This window comes from Spermophilus citellus (assembly GCF_964194105.1).
Source record: "Spermophilus citellus genome assembly, chromosome: 3".
Classification (NCBI taxonomy): Eukaryota; Metazoa; Chordata; class Mammalia; order Rodentia; family Sciuridae; genus Spermophilus; species Spermophilus citellus.
Window position 1 is genome coordinate 213,374,379 of NC_138184.1, and position 19,581 is coordinate 213,393,959.

The 19,581-nt window shown below is 36.5% G+C and overlaps 1 protein-coding gene across 5 annotated transcripts in view; it reads left to right on the forward strand.

The window, feature by feature from the left end:
* NUP205 (nucleoporin 205) overlaps positions 1–12,247 on the forward strand; it is a 69,604-nt gene extending 57,357 nt beyond the window's left edge. For 2 of the 5 annotated variants that reach the window (XM_081285366.1, XM_081285369.1), the window contains 7 exons: positions 852–980; positions 1,173–1,299; positions 5,690–5,856; positions 8,496–8,619; positions 9,048–9,176; positions 9,824–9,882; positions 11,887–12,247. In XM_081285366.1, the coding sequence (XP_081141492.1) occupies positions 852–980; positions 1,173–1,299; positions 5,690–5,856; positions 8,496–8,619; positions 9,048–9,176; positions 9,824–9,882; positions 11,887–12,039 (888 nt within the window). In that variant the 3' untranslated portion in view covers positions 12,040–12,247. Of the gene's footprint in view, positions 1–851; positions 981–1,172; positions 1,300–5,689; positions 5,857–8,495; positions 8,620–9,047; positions 9,177–9,808; positions 9,883–11,886 lie in introns of all 5 variants that reach the window. The other 3 variants (XM_081285365.1, XM_081285368.1, XM_081285367.1) reach the window with 3 other exon arrangements.
* Positions 12,248–19,581: the final 7,334 nt, after the last annotated feature.

Consider the following 19,581-nt stretch of genomic DNA (forward strand, 5'->3'; position numbering starts at 1 on the left):
ACGTTGTATGTTATGATATGTATATCTGAATATTTGTTTATATATAGAAAGATATATAGTGTTACCAAGTTTTAAAATAAATGCTTTCACTATATACTGATTAAGTGCAGAACATTGTGCTAAACACTTTAAATATAATACAATGTCTCATATAATCCTAACAACAATCTAAGAAATGTGAACATAGGGGCTTGAGGAAATAAGTAACTTGTCCTAGGTCACATGCAAAACATTATGGCTGCTGCTGGAATCCATGTTCTGAATCCAAACCCATCTGCTAATCACTGGATGTGCTGCCAGTTTTGAAAAGTGATCCTTTCCCTCTGAGAACCCTAGGAACAATTGTACCCTCAGGTGAAAAGTACCAACATTTCAAGATGGCAGCATATGCATGTTATATGTCAAGACTATCTGTGTGTCCCCATCCCCGCCCCCAAAGAAATCTCTAAAAGCAGCCAAAGGAGTAATGGCCTTTAAATTTGAACCTTGTAGACAAAATTGTTGTGGTTTGTCATGAAACAAATTCTAGGTGCTCTCTCATTTTCCTTTCAACTTCTGTGTCAATTAACCACAATTTCCCAAAGAATTATTAAATGCTATTTTGAACATGGCATATAAAATTCTTTGGGAAGCATTTAAATTATATTGAGGATTAATTGCTAAAAAAAATTGCTATTCTTTTAATGAATTGACTGAAAGGTGATTTTTAATGGTGCTACCTTTAGTTGGCTCATTTGGAAGTAAGATAACAGACGTTTTTAAGAGCAGTTCCACTTCCCATTAATTTTTTTTTCATATCTCAAGAAGAAAAAGAGTTTACTAATTTTGAACAATATCTTTTTCTTTCTTAGCGTCAGTGCTTAGGACTGTTAAGTCGCTTTGGTGGCTCTGACAGACTGCGACAGTTTAAATTTCAAGATGATAATGTAGAGGGAGATAAAGTGAGCAAGAAAGATGAGATTGAACTTGCCATGCAACAGGTAGGAGGGGGTGAGAATTGTTGGGAATATGCCACAAGATTTTTGTGTTTTGGGAAAACTCTGTTGAAAATAACAGGTGTATAATTTTAGAAGTTGATTTACAACCTGGGTCTTCTTTAAATCTAGATTTCTATGGTATTAGACTATTTAGGGGGCAGATATTTTTTTCTTACTGCTGTTCTTCCATTGTAGATTTGTGCCAACGTAATGGAGTATTGCCAGTCACTCATGCTACAGAGCTCCCCTACCTTTCAGCATGCTGTGTGTCTCTTCACCCCTAGTCTTTCAGAAACCATTAATAGAGATGGACCACGGCAAGGTGAGACCAGTTTTTTCATGTGTCTGAGGGATGAAGGTGCCATTATCGTGATGTAGATCTTCATTCTGGTTTAATGAGATACAATTTTTTTCTTTATATGAGTCATTAATGGGAAAATTTAAAAATAACTCTTTAAAGAAGGTGTGGGAGGTACTATTGTCAGACCCACATATAAACCTGGAGAATTCAAGAGAACGGAAAAATTCATATGATTTTCTGAGGCTAACTCTAAAAGAGCCATGTGGGGGAGTGTAGTTTTAAATAGTACTTGAAATCCCAAAGAAAAAAATCTAGATTTGGAGAGTAAGCTAGCTGGGTAAAGAAAATGAAATACAACAGGCAATTTTGTAAGTTAAGTCTGATTAAGCTGAATTCAGTGTCTAAATTGAGTTTTGTATTGTAGTTACAAATTTATATAACAAGGCAAAGTAAATTTAGATACCAAGTAGGCTGACTTATCTTCTGATGAGTCAGTAGGGAAGATACAGAATATGGGGCAGGATTATAAATTTTTAAAGCTGTTATCCTGTGGGCACTAAAAAGACAAAGCCCATTAGCATTCAGTAGTTGTAATGGAATAGACTGGTGGTGATTTCAGAAAGTCTGTGGGTGTGATTTTTGAGAATGTTATTTTAATAGCATATTACCTTATTAGATATAATTATGCTAAGAATTCCAACTCTACTATAAAAGTGTCCTAGCTAATAGGATTATATTCTTTTGAAAATTGAGGTATTATTTACATACAAAAAATTCAATCATTTTAGATATACAGTTTGAATAATTTTAGTAATAAAATAAGCATTTTTTATTATCACAATCAAAACATATACATTTTTTCCTCTTTAAGGTTCTTCTTGTTCCTTTACATTTAATCGTTTATTTTAACCCCTGGCCCAGACACCTACTATTCTGTTTTCTGATAGTATATCTGCATTTTTTCCACAGTGTCTGTCTGCTTTTGTTTGTATTATGTCTAGGGCTTTTGGTTTTCTGTTGGTGAGTCACAGAGAAAGCAGAAATTTGTTTGGTATGATCTATTTTTCATTCTTGAAAGCAGAAGTTTTACTTTTTTTTTTTTTTTTTTTTTTTTTTTTTTTTTACTTTTGAGGTGTGTGTTTGTTGTTGAGGATTAAACTAAGGGACTTATGCATGCTAGGCCAGCACACTACCACCATGTCACATCCCCAGCCCAGCAGAAATCTTCATAAAAGATACCTTTTATTCAATGAATTTGCTTGAAGTAATCTTTCATAGATGAGAATATTTCTTAAAGACATTTGGAAAGTGGCTATAGAGATTTATAGTTTATAGGATAAAAGTCATTTAAACTAGAAGTATAAAATACTCCTTGACTTGGTTAAGTAAATTAATTCTATATGGTTCAGTTTCCCCCCACTTAAAAAGTTGATTGTCAGGGGATTACTCTAGAATAAAAAGGGACCATCTTGAGAGGATTCCAACCCTACATCCTCAGCATAAGGGTTAAGTTACCTTTCCCATTCAGGTGGCTCCAATGTGAAATGAGGGGTTACCTTTACTTTAGAAGGCCTGGGATGACTGGAAATCTTGCCCAGAGTTCCCTTTCCATTCAGGGGAAGGGTTCCCAGCAGGAACTTTTAGGCTGATCTGTATTCCCTTTCTAGCAATTGGCAAATGAACATCAGTCTGTTTGTTAATCTTTTAGGTCTGTAGCTTGATGGAGACTGCTCTGTCAAAAAGGCAATGCTTTTGTTCCCCTCACCAGATATTCAAACAAAACTGTAATTTTGGGGGCTGGGGATGTGGCTCAAGCGGTAGCGCGCTCGCCTGGCATGAGTGCGGCCCGGGTTCGATCCTCAGCACCACATACCAACAAAGATGTTGTGTCCGCCGAGAACTAAAAAATAAATATTAAAAATTCTCTCTCTCTCTCTCTCCTAACTCTCTCCTCTCTCACTCTCTCTTTAAAAAAAAAAAAAAATTCTCTCTCTCTCTCTCTCTCTCTCTCTCTCTCTCTCTCTCTCTCTCTCTCTCCTCTCTCACTCTCTCTTTAAAAAAAACTGTTATTTTGTCATTTATTATATGCTAATAATACATCACTTATAATTTTTAAAATTTTATTTAGTTGCTTTTTCCTTCCAAGGCAGTCTTGCATGCCATGACATTTATATCTAATACTTAAAAAATGAACTTTATGAAGCTTTATAAACTGGTCAACATTTTTCCTTAGACTTTTTTAGGGTTAACAGCCTCATTTTCCTCTGCCAATTTTAGGCATGAGAGCTTGTAGATATTTAATAGGTTTGAAAACAGACAATTCAAAGTAGTAGTCAAGAACACAAGTTGATGACAAACTGCCTAGATTTGAATCCCAGTTCTACTAGTAACAATTGGTGTGACTTCAGAGAATTTAGGTACCTTCTTTGTGCCTCAGGTTTTTATCTGTGAAATGGAAATAACAAACTCTCCTCCAACCAATTGATTACAAGAATTAAATGTGTTAATATATGGAAAGTAGTATTATTTTCCATTGTAGTAGTACTTGGTCCTAGTAGTACCTATTGTTTGCTCTTATTATTATTATTGTTGGGGTTATCATGTAGTATATTACTTATTATTTGTGATCCAGAGACCCTTTCCTGCAGGACTTTTACTTCTTAGATCACATAGCCCTAGGCCCCTATGGAATCTGTTTCTGTACTTCAGTTTCTCACAAATCATCCTCATCTGATGTTTGCTAGCCTTTGAATGCTCTAGTATTTTCTAGACTTGAGCAAGTCAGTATAGTGAGAACTTCTGAAATGTTTTAGAGTCCACTGAGCATTAGACCATATGCTAATTCTTTGAGGATATCTTTGTCATTTGGGTACTAGGCTACTCAATTTCACCAGGAGAAGGCTCTCAATAATGACATTTTTTGAAGACTAAAACATCTTCACTGAAGACTAGAAAAGAAAATCTATCTAGGAAATTCTGATTGGTTTTAGCATCTGTTGATAATATATCCCCCTCACATGATATCTGTGAAATCTGACTTGAGAGCAAAATTAAGGGAGTTGGTAGTGAAAGAAGCAAATACAATCCCCCTTTTGGCATCTTGGCAGTTTGGGCCACTAAACAACTATTATCTCCAAATCAAGCTTGAAATGACCAAGGTATTTCCAAGACATCCCCCAGTTATTAGAAGAAATTGCTCTAAGGATGGTATCATTATTGCTCCCTAGTTCTTCTGCAAATAACTTTATGGTGTCCCACTGTTGCTTTGCACCTTTGTTGAAAGGTAGTCAGGTAAAAGGCAGATTATCTTATTTAGCTGGGCATGATGGCATATTCCTGTAATTCCAGAGACTAGGGAGGCTGAAGCAAGAGTTTGAGGCAAGTCTCAGCAACTTAGTAAGACCCTTAGCAACTTGTCAAGACCCTGTCCCAAGTTAAAAAATTAAAAGGGTCAGGGATGTATTTCATTGGTGAAGTGCCCTTGGGTTCAATCCCCAGTATGAAACAAAACAAAACAAAAAACCTGGTTTTGCTACCCAAATAAAGTTATAGGACTGGGGATATAGCTCAGTTGGTAGAATGCTTCCCTCGAATGCACAAGGCCCTGGGTTCAATCCCCAGCACCAGATACACACACACACACAAAAAATGTAGTGAAACACTTTTTAACATTTAAACCCATTTATATTTTTGCAGTATTTCAGTTAGTGTTCTTCTGGTATCTTGAAAAGAATGACTGAGGATTCAATTCAATAACCAGAAAGATGTAGTCTATAAATGAACCCTATAGCTAATTGGTGAGGCAGAGATTACTCACCTAGGGCTAAGCACTACCAAATTTGTGTGTCTGCATTGCAGGTTTGAGGGGTAAAGGTAGAATACGTATCTTTCATAAAGTTTACAAAGTGGTCTTCATCCAATAAAGGAAAAACTCTGCTGATGTCCACCACCCACATTTCTTTCTCTCTGTCTCTCAAGGTCTCCAGTCTTACATCTGTACCTGATTATAATCACTCCTAACCACTTGTTTTTTGAACAACACCAGTGACAGCTGGTGTTTAAATGTAGTCATAGGTTACTTTTAGTGGTAGCTTACATGTCCTTAAATTCTGGAATATCCATTATTTTATGTGGGTCATTTGAAATTCATACAAAATAGGCTGGGCACAGTGGCGTACACCTGTAATCCCAGTAGCTCGGGAGGCTGAGGCAGGAAGATCATGGGTTCAAAGCCAGCCTCAATTTAGTGAGGCTCTAAGCAACTTAGTGTGACCCTGTCTCTAAAATACAAAAAAGAGCTGGGGATGTGACTCGGCGGTTAAGTGACCCTTAGTTCTAGTCTTGGTACAAAAAAAAAAAAAATTCTTGCAAAGTGTTTGTAAGTGAAACATAGTTTTATGTCATCTACTAGATACCCAAGCTCCAGTGGTTCCATATTGGCGCTTACCCGGTTTGGGCATTATTGTCTACCTGCTGAAACAGAGCGCCAGTGATTTCTTCAGCTACTACGACAGTCACCGACGTAGTGTCAACAAGCTACAGAATGTAGAGCAGCTTCCTCCAGATGAGATAAAAGAGGTATGAATCTTGAGATGGGAACTTGAGAAACTTGCTTTCACTAATCAGGGCTAGAGTACTCATCCCAGACTTGGGAGTGAGGATGATACATGCAGCTAGACTGAAGGAATTGCCTGATTCTTTTGTGTGACCAGAAGGAGAGTCTCACCTTTGCACCAGGCTCATAGCATGGACATTCTTGACTGAAAAACAGTCAAGTAAGTGCTGGGGTTGTAGCTCAGTGGTAGAGTGTTTGCCTAGCACACGTGAAGCACTGGGTGAGGCACTGGGTGCTGTACGCCTGTAATCCCAGCAACTCGGGAGGCTGAGACAGGAAGATCCCAAGTTCAGAGCCAGCCTCTGCAGCGGCAAGGCGCTAAGCAACTCAATGAGATCTTGTCTCTAAATAGAATACAAAATAAGGTTGAGGATGTGGCTCAATCCCTGGTATAAACAAACAAATAAATAAATTGTGTTCATCTACAACTAAAAACAACAACAACAAAAACCCACTAGTCAAGTAGCTTCTGTTGAAGAAAATAGAAAGCTGGCCTTTAATTAATGAGTTTTGGGTAATTTCTACTCTAAAATCTATGCAGACACTGGTGTTTATGTTACAGATATTTTGGCAGTAAAACTGTTGTAGTTAAAGCAGCGTCCCGGGGTTTCATAAATTGACTTCCAGACCACTCATGTATAATCGAATCAAGCCTTTATTGAAGCATACTGGTGGTGACTGACCATAACATAAAGTTGTTCCCCTGATCAGCCCTGAACAAATTGCCAGGGCACTCCTTTTAAGCCTGAAAACCGCAAAAGGGATGTTTGGGGGTCCCGCCAATGCAAGCAAGTCAGGTTACAGAAGCAGGAGAGTGCAGTCAGGCAGCGGGATGCTTAGCCAATTACAATTAGCCCAGCCACCCCAGTTACAGAAACAGAGCCCTGTTACCCTAGTTACAGAAACAATGCCCCATTAGGAAGTCCCATGTTCTTAAAGGTTTCTATAGCAAAAGGAAAAGAACATCTTGCCCTGGTCATGACCCTTCTACTTGGCATGGTTGTTTTACAAAATGGAGTTACTAAATAAAATGGAGTCACTTTGGCTTGACTATCACAAAACTTCGGTAAATGTCTCTGTTTTCAGCATCCTCAGTATCCTGTTAGTGAATTTTTCAAACAAATGGGATAGCACATCAGACTTCACCGCTTTCTCAGTGACCCAGAATCATTCTCTTTTCCTTTCTGTACCTGAAGATACCACGTTACTGGGTTTGCACCCTTATTAGTTTGCTTTATTTTCTATTCGGCACAGCCGAGCTCTAGGACACCTCTTGACCAATTCTTAGGTCCTGCTGAAGTATCTTGGCAGCCTGGATATTGAGCTATTTTGCCAGTCCTGGTTTACACCAGACTTCAGTGACAAAATTCTATGTCATTCGTGTGATTTGTCAAAGCCTACTCCCTTTTGCCACTCTTCTGATAATCACAGGGAACATTTATTGAGTCAGTTGTGAGCTACATGTTCTAGATGAATACATAGAGCAGGTCTTGGTACTACTACCATTTGTGAGGAAACTCAGGCACAGAAGACTAGGATAACTTGCCCAAAGACAATGGGTGAGGCAGACTTACTAGCTTTAGGCTATTCCTGAAACTGTGTAATTTATATCTGATAGTCCTTCCTCTCTGTTGTGTAGTTTGTTGGCAATGCTAAAAGAGTTGTCCCTTGGGCTATGAATTCCAGGACCCCCTGCAGATGCCATACTCCTAGGAGCTCAAGTCCCTTATGTAAAACAGCATAGCATCTATCTGTATATAACTTTGTTTTTTTAATGGTGCTGGGAATTGAACCCAGGGCCTTGTACATACAAGGCAAGCACTCTACCAGCTGAGCTATATCCCCAGCCCCTGTATATAACTTAATGCTCACCCTCCTATAGGCTTTAAGTCTTCTTTGGTTACTGAATGCCTAATACAATATAAATGCCATATAAATTATTGTTATACTGTATTGTTTAGGGAATAGTAACAAGGAAAAAATCTATATGCTTAGAATAGATGTAGTTTGTTTATTGTTTTTAAATGAGTTTGATCTGTGTTTGCTTGATTGTGCAGATGCGGGATGTATCCAGGGATATAGTGGCATGTGCATTCCACCAGCCCCTCTTCAGTACACCTTCTGTCAAACCCAATGTCAGAATATTAAATTGAACTGTGCTAATGTGTATGCCAAATCGAGGTGCTCAGGGAGATTTTAGTTAATGATCATATGTTTACTGTGCCCTAGAAGAGTATATTTATTTTTCTTCAGAAGATACCTGACAGATGTTAAATTCTCCCTGGCATTGTTTCACCTACTGCTTGAAGAACTTTTGTTTTGTTTCAATTTGACAGGAAATTCAGGGTTGTTGGGCCCTTTAGTAGGTTGGAAAGTCTGTTTCTAGGTCAGATTTTCTCAAAGGGCAGCAGGTGAACATTCATTTATGAATCTGACTGCTTCTTTGGCTCTTATTTGTAGATAATGAACTTTTTGTCTGCAAGGATTTTTAAATCTGAGTGTTTTTCCTAGCACTTATCACAGTGACCTTCTTATAGTAGATTTTTGTTAAATTTGTTACAATTTATGTCACTTTTATGCTACATTTATTTCTTTTTCTTAGTTGTGCCAGTCTGTGATGCCTGCTGGTGTTGATAAAATCTCCACTGCCCAGAAATATGTTCTAGCGAGAAGGCGTTTGGTGAAGTTGATCAACAATCGAGCTAAGCTGCTTTCCCTTTGTTCTTGTATCCTTTATGAAGTCATCGACTTGAGTGGTGACCTTTAAATGGAGGAACTGTGTACTTATTCTCACATTATTTGGCCACAAAAACCTGGTGGAAGGGGACAGAATTATTGTTAATTTTCTTCCAGTAAATGCCCAATATATTTCCAGATTGTAAATTTTTTTTCTTTTAGGGTAGCTAGTAATATATGTAGACTTTCTCTCTGGGAAGGAGGTAAGGACTTAAGACAGGGAATACAGCACCCTGCCACCTCCTTCTTCCTTTCAGCACCCCATGGTGCTTTCTCTTACCTCACTGGAACCTTACCTGTCTGCTAGACTGAGGTTATAGATGCATCATTATGTGAATACAGTCTCTCCTTTACCCCTCCTCCGAAACTGGCTAGTAAAATAGTATAATGAGATTATTGTCCTTTAATCTGAGCTCAGTTATCATAGAGACCTGCTTATTTATTCTTTGGCGCCATCTGGAGTACTATTTGTTACATTGCACACCCACGGATTCTCAAGATTCCTTATTTGCCTCCAGAACCTTATTTAAAAACAGAAGACTACAAGGTAAACTTTATTTTGAAAATTATGCACATTAGTGCCTTGTAACTAGTGACTTTTTTTTTTTTTAAACAAAGCCTCATTATATTAGTCTGGTGTCAGACTCCTGGATTCAAATCAACCCCTTGCCAACTATTTTTGTTTATTTATTTATATTTATTGGTAAATTATACATAAAGTGAAATTCGTTGCTATGTTCCAGGTGTCTAAGAGTGAAGTGGGTAATTGAGATCTACTTAGTCATAGATGTAGCTATTTTTTGTATATTACTTTCTGTCCATGGGAAATTACGATGAGCATAACAATATTTTAGGGTCTTCTTGTCAATTGTTCTTTAGTTTCTTGATGTTAAGGGCTGACTCAGCTCTAGAGTCCTTTGATCACAGATAGTTTTCCAGAAGAACAGAAATGGGTCATCTACTAGGCTGAAATTCTTATTGATTGCTAGAGGGAGCCACTATGAGTGACTCTCAGGTGGGAAGTAACAAGAAAATCTTGAGAACCCTGGCTTGGGTCAGTGAAATAGCTTCCATAGCTGCAAGAGTTTCATTCTTGACCTGCATTGTTCACTTTTAGCATGTAGATCACTAGTAGATCTGTACTTACGAAGATATCTTGACTATGTCTTTTATCTCTAGATTCCTTCTCCTCAGAAACCAATCTGGATTTTAAAAGTGGATTGACTGTAGTAAACCAACATGATATAGACCAGGTAAGGTCTATCTGCTTATTTTTTTTTTTTTTCCTCTTTATTAAAGGAAAAGGGAAAGCCCGGTAAGTCAATAAAGATTATCATTTTCAGGGTTGCATATTACAGACCTGATTTGAATTCTGGCTTGGCTCATAAATACCTGTGTGGCTTGCAGCAACCTCACTTCCTAGCCTCTCCTTCTTTATCTAAGCACTGGGAATGATAATTCAACCTCGGAAGGTCTTGTCAGAATTAAATGAGGTTTTGTGTATGTGAAGTTCCCAGTGGGGTACCGGGAATATGTTAACTGCTGAGTAATCAGTAGACATTGTGACTGTGTGTTAGCTGTAAGTAATTGAGATATCTTGTAAAGGAAGAGGATTTATTGTGGCTCACAGTTTTGGAGGCTCCAGCCCAAAACTGGGCAAATCCAGTGCTTTGGGTCTACAGTGTGCATACTGAGTGGCAGGTAGAGCAAGGTGTTTATCTCATGGTCAGAGAGAAAGTGAAAGGCCATAGTCACTCTTCAAGCGTGCCCTCTGGTGACCCGAGAACCTCTCACTAGGCCCCACCCCCTAAAGATTCTATCACCTCCCATTACTGTGGGGACCAAGCCTTTAACACATGGACCTTTGGGGGACCATAGCAGTGTGGAAATCCTGTCTTTTGATTAGCTTTGTAGAATTTTTAGACACAGTCTCTCTCAGCACTTAATTTTTTAGAAAATAATGGCGAGATGGATAATAACCATTAAAAATTCTACTATAGTAGTCTATCAATAACAGGTAGCATTATGCTCTTAGTAATCTCTTGATCAATAGTATTGGAAAAAATGAAAAACAATTGAAATGAAAACCTCATATTAAATCAGGAAGTGATATTAGGGACAAAGTGTTGCAATTAGATCTTCCAGTGGGCATCTGAATGCCCTTGGCCATGATTTGATAAGCCTCTACTCTTCTCATTCCTCCTTGTTGCTGCCTTTCTTAAAGCTGAAAGGTTGAGCCTTATCAGCAAAGAGAGGTTCAGTTTTAGCAGCCTGCAGAGATGTCCTGGGTAGCATACTCTCATCCTAGGCCTGACTGCATTCATTCCTAAATGAAAGAAGCTTGTTTTTTTGGCCAGGCTTGTGTAGAGAAGTTAGTACCAAGTGAGGACATGTGCAGAATTAGGCAAAGAATAGATCCTCCAGAAGATGTTTGCTTGTTTATGTATTTATCTATTTATTTTGGTGCTGGGGATTGAACCCAAGGCCTTGTGCATGCAAGGCAAGCACTCACTCTACCAACTGAGCTGAATCCCCAGCCTCAGAAGATATTTATTAATAAAAACATGTTGAATTGCTGACTGGTATGGTTCCATTTAGAGTCATCTGTTACAAAACTAAGGGAAGAAGTATAGGATAGTCTCACTGGGTGCTGTCATTTTAATGCAAAAGTGAAGGCAGATAGATTTATATAAAACTTTGTTCTTAATTTTAGTGTTTTAGTATAACATCAGAAAGATTACATATATATTCTAAATAAATATGAATTCTAAAGTATATACTAGGTCTAACTATACCCCATTGATACTTTTTAAAAACAAAAACATGCGAATGGATTTTTAAAAATTACAAAATAAAGTAGAAAATAAAACCTTCTTTCCCACCTGCATTTTTTCTTTCTTTCCCCAGAAGAAACCACTTTTAACTATAGTTATTTCTTGTATGGCTCTTTTGCAGTTGTTTTTGTGTGTATGTCAGTACATCAGCATGAATGGTTGTTATTATTTAAACATCTTAAAATTTACACATTTATACAAGAAAGGTAAGGCAAAAAAATCACTAGGCTCATACCAAGAAATTCCAAGGTAGAAACTGTGAATGTCTATTTAATTTGGTACCACATTACAAAAATCCAAGCATATTTTACCCTGGTAAGACTACATTGCAAAATGGAAATATTTTAAATTTAAAGACATAGAATGAAAGAAATATTTGAGACAACAATTTTAATAATACAGTGTTATCTGTATTACCTCTAGCTTCAGGCTGATGCCATCAACGCTTTCGGAGAATCACTACAAAAGAAACTCCTGGACATTGAAGGATTATATTCAAAAGTTCGATCTCGTTATAGTTTCATACAGGCTCTTGTCAGACGTATCCGTGGCCTACTGAGGATATCAAGGAACTGAGCCTGTTCTTTTGCTCTTCAGTGGAAGAGATAAATTGGGAAACACTGTCTTCTTTTTATAGTTTGTTTCTAAATTATGACCAAAAAATATTTTGCTATTTCTTTCTTTATATATGGACATTTTTTTCTGTAAACTCTTTGCCTCATTTCATCCTCTCTTGTAAAAAAAATAAATAAATCTTTTTTAAAAAAACAAAACAAATGTATGGTCACTCTTTTGAGGTTTTATCTAGGACATGATCAACATTACTGAAAATCTAACAAATCTCCACATTAGTAGTTTGCCCCTAAAGACATTCTGAACATTAAAATAAAGGCATAGTCTGGAAACCCTAACTTTTTTTGCTCATTGTACTTACATTATAAAATTTTATGATATTCATGGTTACTCCATGGGGTCAGGTGGATAATGAGCTCTTGTCATCCTTTGTTATTGAATAGTCTGCAATACCTGAAAGCGTATTATAGAAATGCTCAAAAAGTCATCTCCTAAAATTAGGTTTTGCCCTTTTTTCCTTTTCAGCATATAAAATGACAGTATGTTAATTTGCATTTGTTCCTTACAAATAATTGTGATATTTCTCAAATTAATCATATTTCAATATTTCTCATTAATATAATGGGTATCTCCAGGATTTAAAAAAATTATATAATCACCACTATTTCCCAGTTATATTCAAGTGACTGTGTCATCTGAGGGAACATTTTTTCCTTTCCAACCAGTAATTATTTTAGCCATGCTAACGAAGAGAAGAAGAGAGAGAACTCAAATTACTAACATACGAGATGAAAAAGGCAATATCACAACAGATGCTACAGAAATACAGAAGACAATTAGAAATTACTTTGAAAACCTATATTCCAATAGAATAGAAGATAGTGAAGACATTGATAAATTTCTTAGGTCATATGATTTGCCCAGACTGAGTCAGGAGGATACACACAATTTAAACAGACCAATATCAATGGATGAAATAGAAGAAGCAATCAAAAGACTACCAACCAAGAAAAGCCCAGGACCAGATGGGTACACAGCGGAGTTTTACAAAACCTTTAAAGAAGAATTAATACCAATACTTTTCAAGTTATTTCAGGAAATAGAAAAAGAGGGAGCTCTACCAAATTCATTCTATGAGGCCAACATCACCCTCATTCCGAAACCAGACAAAGACACCTCAAAGAAAGAAAACTACAGACCAATATCTCTGATGAACCTAGATGCAAAAATCCTCAATAAAATTCTGGCGAATCGGATACAAAGGCACATCAAAAAAATTGTGCACCATGATCAAGTAGGATTCATCCCTGGGATGCAAGGATGGTTCAATATACGGAAATCAATAAATGTTATTCACCACATCAATAGACTTAAAGAACCATATGATCATCTTGATAGACGCAGAAAAAGCATTTGACAAAGTACAGCATCCCTTTATGTTCAAAACATTAGAAAAACTAGGGATAACAGGAACTTACCTCGACATTGTAAAAGCTATCTATGCTAAGCCTCAGGCTAGCATCATTCTGAATGGAGAAAAATTGAAGGCATTCCCTCTAAAATCTGGAACAAGACAGGGATGCCCCCTATCACCACTTCTATTCAATATAGTTCTCGAAACACTGGTCAGAGCAATTAGACGAAAGAAATTAAAGGCATAAAAATAGGAAAAGAAGAACTTAAATTATCACTATTTGCGGATGACATGATTCTATACCTAGAAGACCCAAAAGGGTCTACAAAAAAACTACTAGAGCTAATAAATGAATTCAGCAAAGTGGCAGGATATAAAATCAACACACATAAATCAAAGGCATTTCTGTATATCAGCGACAAAACTTCTGAAACGGAAATGAGGAAAAACACTCCATTCACAATATCCTCAAAAAACATAAAATACTTGGGAATCAACCTAACAAAAGAGGTGAAAGACCTATACAATGAAAACTACAGAACCCTAAAGAGAGAAATAGAAGAGGATCTTAGAAGATGGAAAAATATACCTTGTTCACGGATAGGCAGAACTAACATCATCAAAATGGCGATATTACCAAAAGTTCTCTATAGGTTTAATGCAATGCCAATCAAAATCCCAATGGCATTTCTTGTAGAAATAGATAAAGCAATCGTGAAATTCATATGGAAAAATAAAAGACCCAGAATAGCAAAAACAATTCTAAGCAGGAAGTGTGAATCAGGTGGTATAGCGATACCAGATTTCAAACTATATTACAGAGCAATAGTAATAAAAACAGCATGGTACTGGTACCAGAACAGGCGGGTGGACCAATGGTACAGAATAGAGGACACAGAGACTAATCCACAAAGCTACAACTATCTTACATTTGATAAAGGAGCTAAAAACATGCAATGGAGAAAGGATAGCATCTTCAACAAATGGTGCTGGGAAAACTGGAAATCCATATGCAACAAAATGAAACTGAATCCCCTCCTCTCGCCATGCACAAAAGTCAACTCAAAGTGGATCAAGGAGCTAGATATCAAATCAGAGACTCTCCGTGTGATAGAAGAAAAAGTTGGCTCCGATCTACATATTGTGGGGTCGGGCTCAAAATTCCTTAATAGGACACCCATAGCACAAGAGTTAATAACAAGAATCAACAAATGGGACTTTCTTAAACTGAAAAGTTTTTTCTCAGCAAGAGAAACAATAAGAGAGGTAAATAGGGAGCCTACATCCTGGGAACAAATTTTTACTCCTCACACTTCAGATAGAGCCCTAATATCCAGAGTATACAAAGAACTCAAAAAATTAGACAATAAGAAAACAAATAACCCAATCAACAAATGGGCCAAGGACATGAACAAACACTTCACAGAGGAGGACATACAATCAATCAACAAGTACATGAAAAAATGCTCACCATCGCTAGCAGTCAGAGAAATGCAAATCAAAACCACCCTAAGATACCACCTCACCCCAGTAAGATTGGCAGCCATGATGAAGTCAAACAACAATGAGTGCTGGCGAGGATGTGGGGAAAAGGGTACTCTTGTACACTGCTGGCGGGACTGCAAACGGGTGTGGCCAATTTGGAAAGCAGTATGGAGATTCCTGGGAAAGCTGGGAATGGAACCACCATTTGACCCAGCTATTGCCCTTCTCGGACTATTTCCTGAAGACCTTAAAAGAGCACACTACAGGGATACTGCCACATCGATGTTCATAGCAGCACAATTCACAATTGCTAGACTGTGGAATCAACCCAGATGCCCTTCAATAGATGAATGGGTAAAAAAAAATGTGGCATTTATACACCATGGAGTATTACACAGCACTAAAAAATGACAAAATCATGGAATTTGCAGGGAAATGGATGGCACTAGAGCAGATTATGCTTAGTGAAGCTAGCCAATCCCTAAAAAACAAATACCAAATGTCTTTTTTGATATAATGAGAGCAACTAAGAACAGAACAGGGAGGAAGAGCAGGAAGAAAAGATTAACATTAAACAGAGACATGAGGTGGGAGGGAAAGGGAGAAAAAAAGGGAAATTGCATGGAAATTGTTATACAAAATTACATATAAGAGGTTGTGAGGGGAATGGGATAATAAACACGGAGGGAAATGAATTACAGTAGATGGGGTAGAGAGAGAAGATGGGAGGGGAGGTGAGGGGGATAGTAGAGGATAGGAAAGGTAGCAGAATACAACAGTCACTAATATGGCAGTATGTAAAAATGTGATGTGTAACCGATGTGATTCTGCAATCTGTATTTGGGGTAAAAATGGGAGTTCATAACCCACTTGATTCTAATGTATGAAATATGATATGTCAAGAGCTTTGTAATGTTGTGAACAACCAATAAAATAAAATAAAATGACAGTATGTTAATTTTTTCATTTGTTCCTTACAAATAATTGTGATATTTCTCAAATTAATCGTATTTCAATATTTCTCATTAATATAATGGGTATCTCCAGGATTTAAAAAAATTATATAATCACCACTATTTCCCAGTTATATTCAAGTGACTGTGTCATCTGAGGGAACATTTTTTCCTTTCCAACCAGCAATTATTTTAACCTAATATATAGGAGAGACTACTAAGAGAGGAAGAAAATCTTGATTCATGTAGAAACAGAAAATTAATACTTACTTCTATGGTGTTGTGGTGTTTTCTTTTTTACATCTAATAAGATTTCCATGACTTTTAAGTATTTTTTAAAGGCTTGATTATTGTTATATTCTGAAGTTGATTTATTGCCCACTAGTTATAAACAATAGTCTTTAGCTGGACAATAGTTAATAGAAACCTTAGTGGGAGGTAAATGAATGAAATGAGTGGATCCAAAATACTGTCCTCATGTCTGTTGCTCCACTGCTCATATAAAAACACACATACTTTTTTTTTTTTTTTTTTTTTGGACTGGGGTGAACTTAGGGCCTCACACAAGCTAGGCAAATGTTCTGCCACTAAGCTACACCCCAGCCTGCATATAGTAATAATCTTTTATCTGGAACACAGGCTCATATCCTGAATGACCAGCAAAACTGTGCATGGAAACTAAGCACTTTATAAACCTGTGAACCCTTCCATAGGAGATATTTGCTAAATTTGGAATTGAAATTGTGGGTTTACTAAACACCATTATCTTGTTTTCTTATTTCTTCCAAAAGTGTAGCTGATTGTAGATCAGAAGTTGGGGCAGTGGAGAAGTGTGAGGGAGTTGGAGGAAGGACTGCAGCTTTATTGTGGTGCTGAACAGAAATGCTTTTTTTCTGACAAGCAGCAACCTGGTTGGGCTTTGTTACCTAGGGCAAATGGTGTTGGGTACAGCCTGGCCGTTCAGCCAAGCAAAGGGGAGGAAACCAGGGTTAGATACTTTTTTTTTTTTTTTAAGTTAGCATTTCAAGCAAAGGTTCATCTAATCCTCAAAAATACTAAATTGATGTACGATTTTAATTCATTTTTACTGAGTTCATCAGTTTGTTGGTGTTGGAAAATAGGTGTACTCTCTTCCTAGTCGTTATCACTATAGTTTTGACAAATGGATGACATGCAAATTAACATGTCTTTTTGAACTATACACATTCTAGCCTGTTCCAAATATTTGTCTATTGTTTTCCCAACTCTTAAAAATTTTTTGAATTAGAATAGTTGGAAGAAAACTAAAATAAAACCAAATACTTTTTACCTAGATTCAAACTGTCAATAATTTGCATATGTTTATGTGTGTTTGTGTTAATACATATGTATCTAATTTTTTTCCTTAACTTGTAATCATGACACTATCCCTAAATATTTTAACAAGAACAATATTTTCTTCTGAACTACAATTATCACATTTAAGACATTTGATAAAAAATATTTTCTAATAGTCTGTCCATATCAAAATTTTCTCAATTGATCAAAAAATGTATTTTAGAACTTTTATTGGACCTAGGATCTGATCAAGAATTATACATTGTAATCAGTCATTTTATTCTTAAACAGTTCCTTACCCTTTTGGTGGGGAAGGTGGTAAAGTACTTCAGCAATTTTGAAAAAGCTTCCACACTTCCACCCTTCTTTTGATTAGATTCAGGTTAAACATTTTCAGTAAGAATCCAACTGTATAGGTGATCTTATAACTGTGCCTTAAATACATCATATCAGAGCCCTGTGCATGCCTGTAATCCCAGTGGCTCAGGAGGCTGAGGCAGGAAGATCGTGAGTTCAAAGCCAGCCTTAGCAAAAAAAAAAAAAAAAAAAAAAAAAAAGGATATCAAGAGATTCATAACAGACTCATGATATTAAGTCTGATCTCTTGGTCAAGATGGTGTTTAACACACATCCCCATTATACAGGTTATTTCTTTCCCATTGTAATAAGTAATCTGTGGGTGATAACTTTGAAAACTTAATAATTGTTTTAATTCGAGTATTTTATTTAAAAATTAGGTTCAATCATATAAATAATATAATCAATATAATAAGCATCAAGATACTTAGGCTTATGTCATACACCCAATTTATTACTCATTTTTTTCCTCAGGTCTTTGTTTTTTGTGAAAAGAAATATGGTAGATATCATTGAAGCCCCTGTGAAATCCCTGATCCCACTGTCCTACTTCCCTCTCAAGAACTCATTGTTGGGGCTGGGGATGTGGCTCAAGTGGTAGTGCGCTCACTTGGCATGCACGCAGCGCTGGGTTTGATCCTCAACACCACATACAAATAACGATGTTGTGTCCACCGAAAAACTAAAGAATAAATATTAAAGAATTATCTCTCTTTCTCTCTCTCTCTCTCTCAAAAAAAAAAAAAAACTCATCGTTAATCCTACCCATATGTTTTATACTTCCACTCCATATGGGTATATTCATAGGCATTAAATAGTATTGTTTTGCAAGTTGGTAATGTTTTTATGTGTGTCAATACCATGTGGAGTAATTTGCAATTTTTTTCATTCAACATTGTTTTTGATAATTTCTCATGTTTGTTTATTATGATTATTGAATAGTTACAGTATCCTATTGTACAAGTACACTACTTTATGCCTTATACTAACAGTGGATTTGCAGACATTTAGGTTTCTAAAATTTTGCAAACTACAATGACTATCATCATATGTGTCTCTCTGGATGAGGCAGACTCTTAAGAAGGCTTATATAGGGATAGGAAGATACTGTGTCCACTTATAACTAAAAAATATATATTTTTTAAAAAGAAGGCTTATACAGAGTATATAATTAGAAGTGAAAATCCTGCATTAAAGGTTAAGAGCTTTCCTTTCATCAGACATAATTTTTTTTCTTGGTGGTTGCCTCATTGTACCCCTATCTGTGTGACTACACCATGGATAATACTTCCAGTTGTACATTTAATTTTAAGGAATCTGATCAGTGTAAAACAGTTAAGTATCTCAATTGATTTGCATATTTGTGTATTATTCGCCATTTTTTCCCTAATATGCTTCCCCCACCCCATTTTCTGTGAAGGGAGTGATTATACATCGAGAATGGCTTTAATTTTTTCAGTTTTCTTTGCAGATATTTGCTTTCAGTCTATTGACTGATTTTATAGTGTACATTACTGTTTTCATTTTAAATTATTTTTTCCTCCAATCTGAGATCATAAAGATTTTTCTTCTGTTAATTTGTCAGAAAGAAGCAATGAGTCACATGTATGGAGAAAAACAGAAATGTAGAGAAAATATTTAAATTCCTAATACTGCATTGTTGTCCATCAGATCTGTATAATGCATTCCTGTTTTGTTCAAGCTTATATGACTTTGAGGTTTTTATTATTTATAATCAGTTCTACTTAATATAGTAGATTAGGTTGATTTGGAGTACTGAGAGCAGACAGAGAAGGGTGGGTTCACTGTGTGTGTGTGTGTGTGTGTGTGTGTGTGTGTGTGTTTTAAGGGGTATTTTTGTCTATATTGATCCCCTTTCTTGATCTTAGTTCTACCAGGTAGCTGATGTGAATTGCATTTATACAGGCGGAAACTGAACTTTAGAAGTGTTAGTTGCCCTTGGCTGCCAGATATTGCAAAGAAATCAGGGCTTGGATTCATTGCTGTGCTAGCACCCAT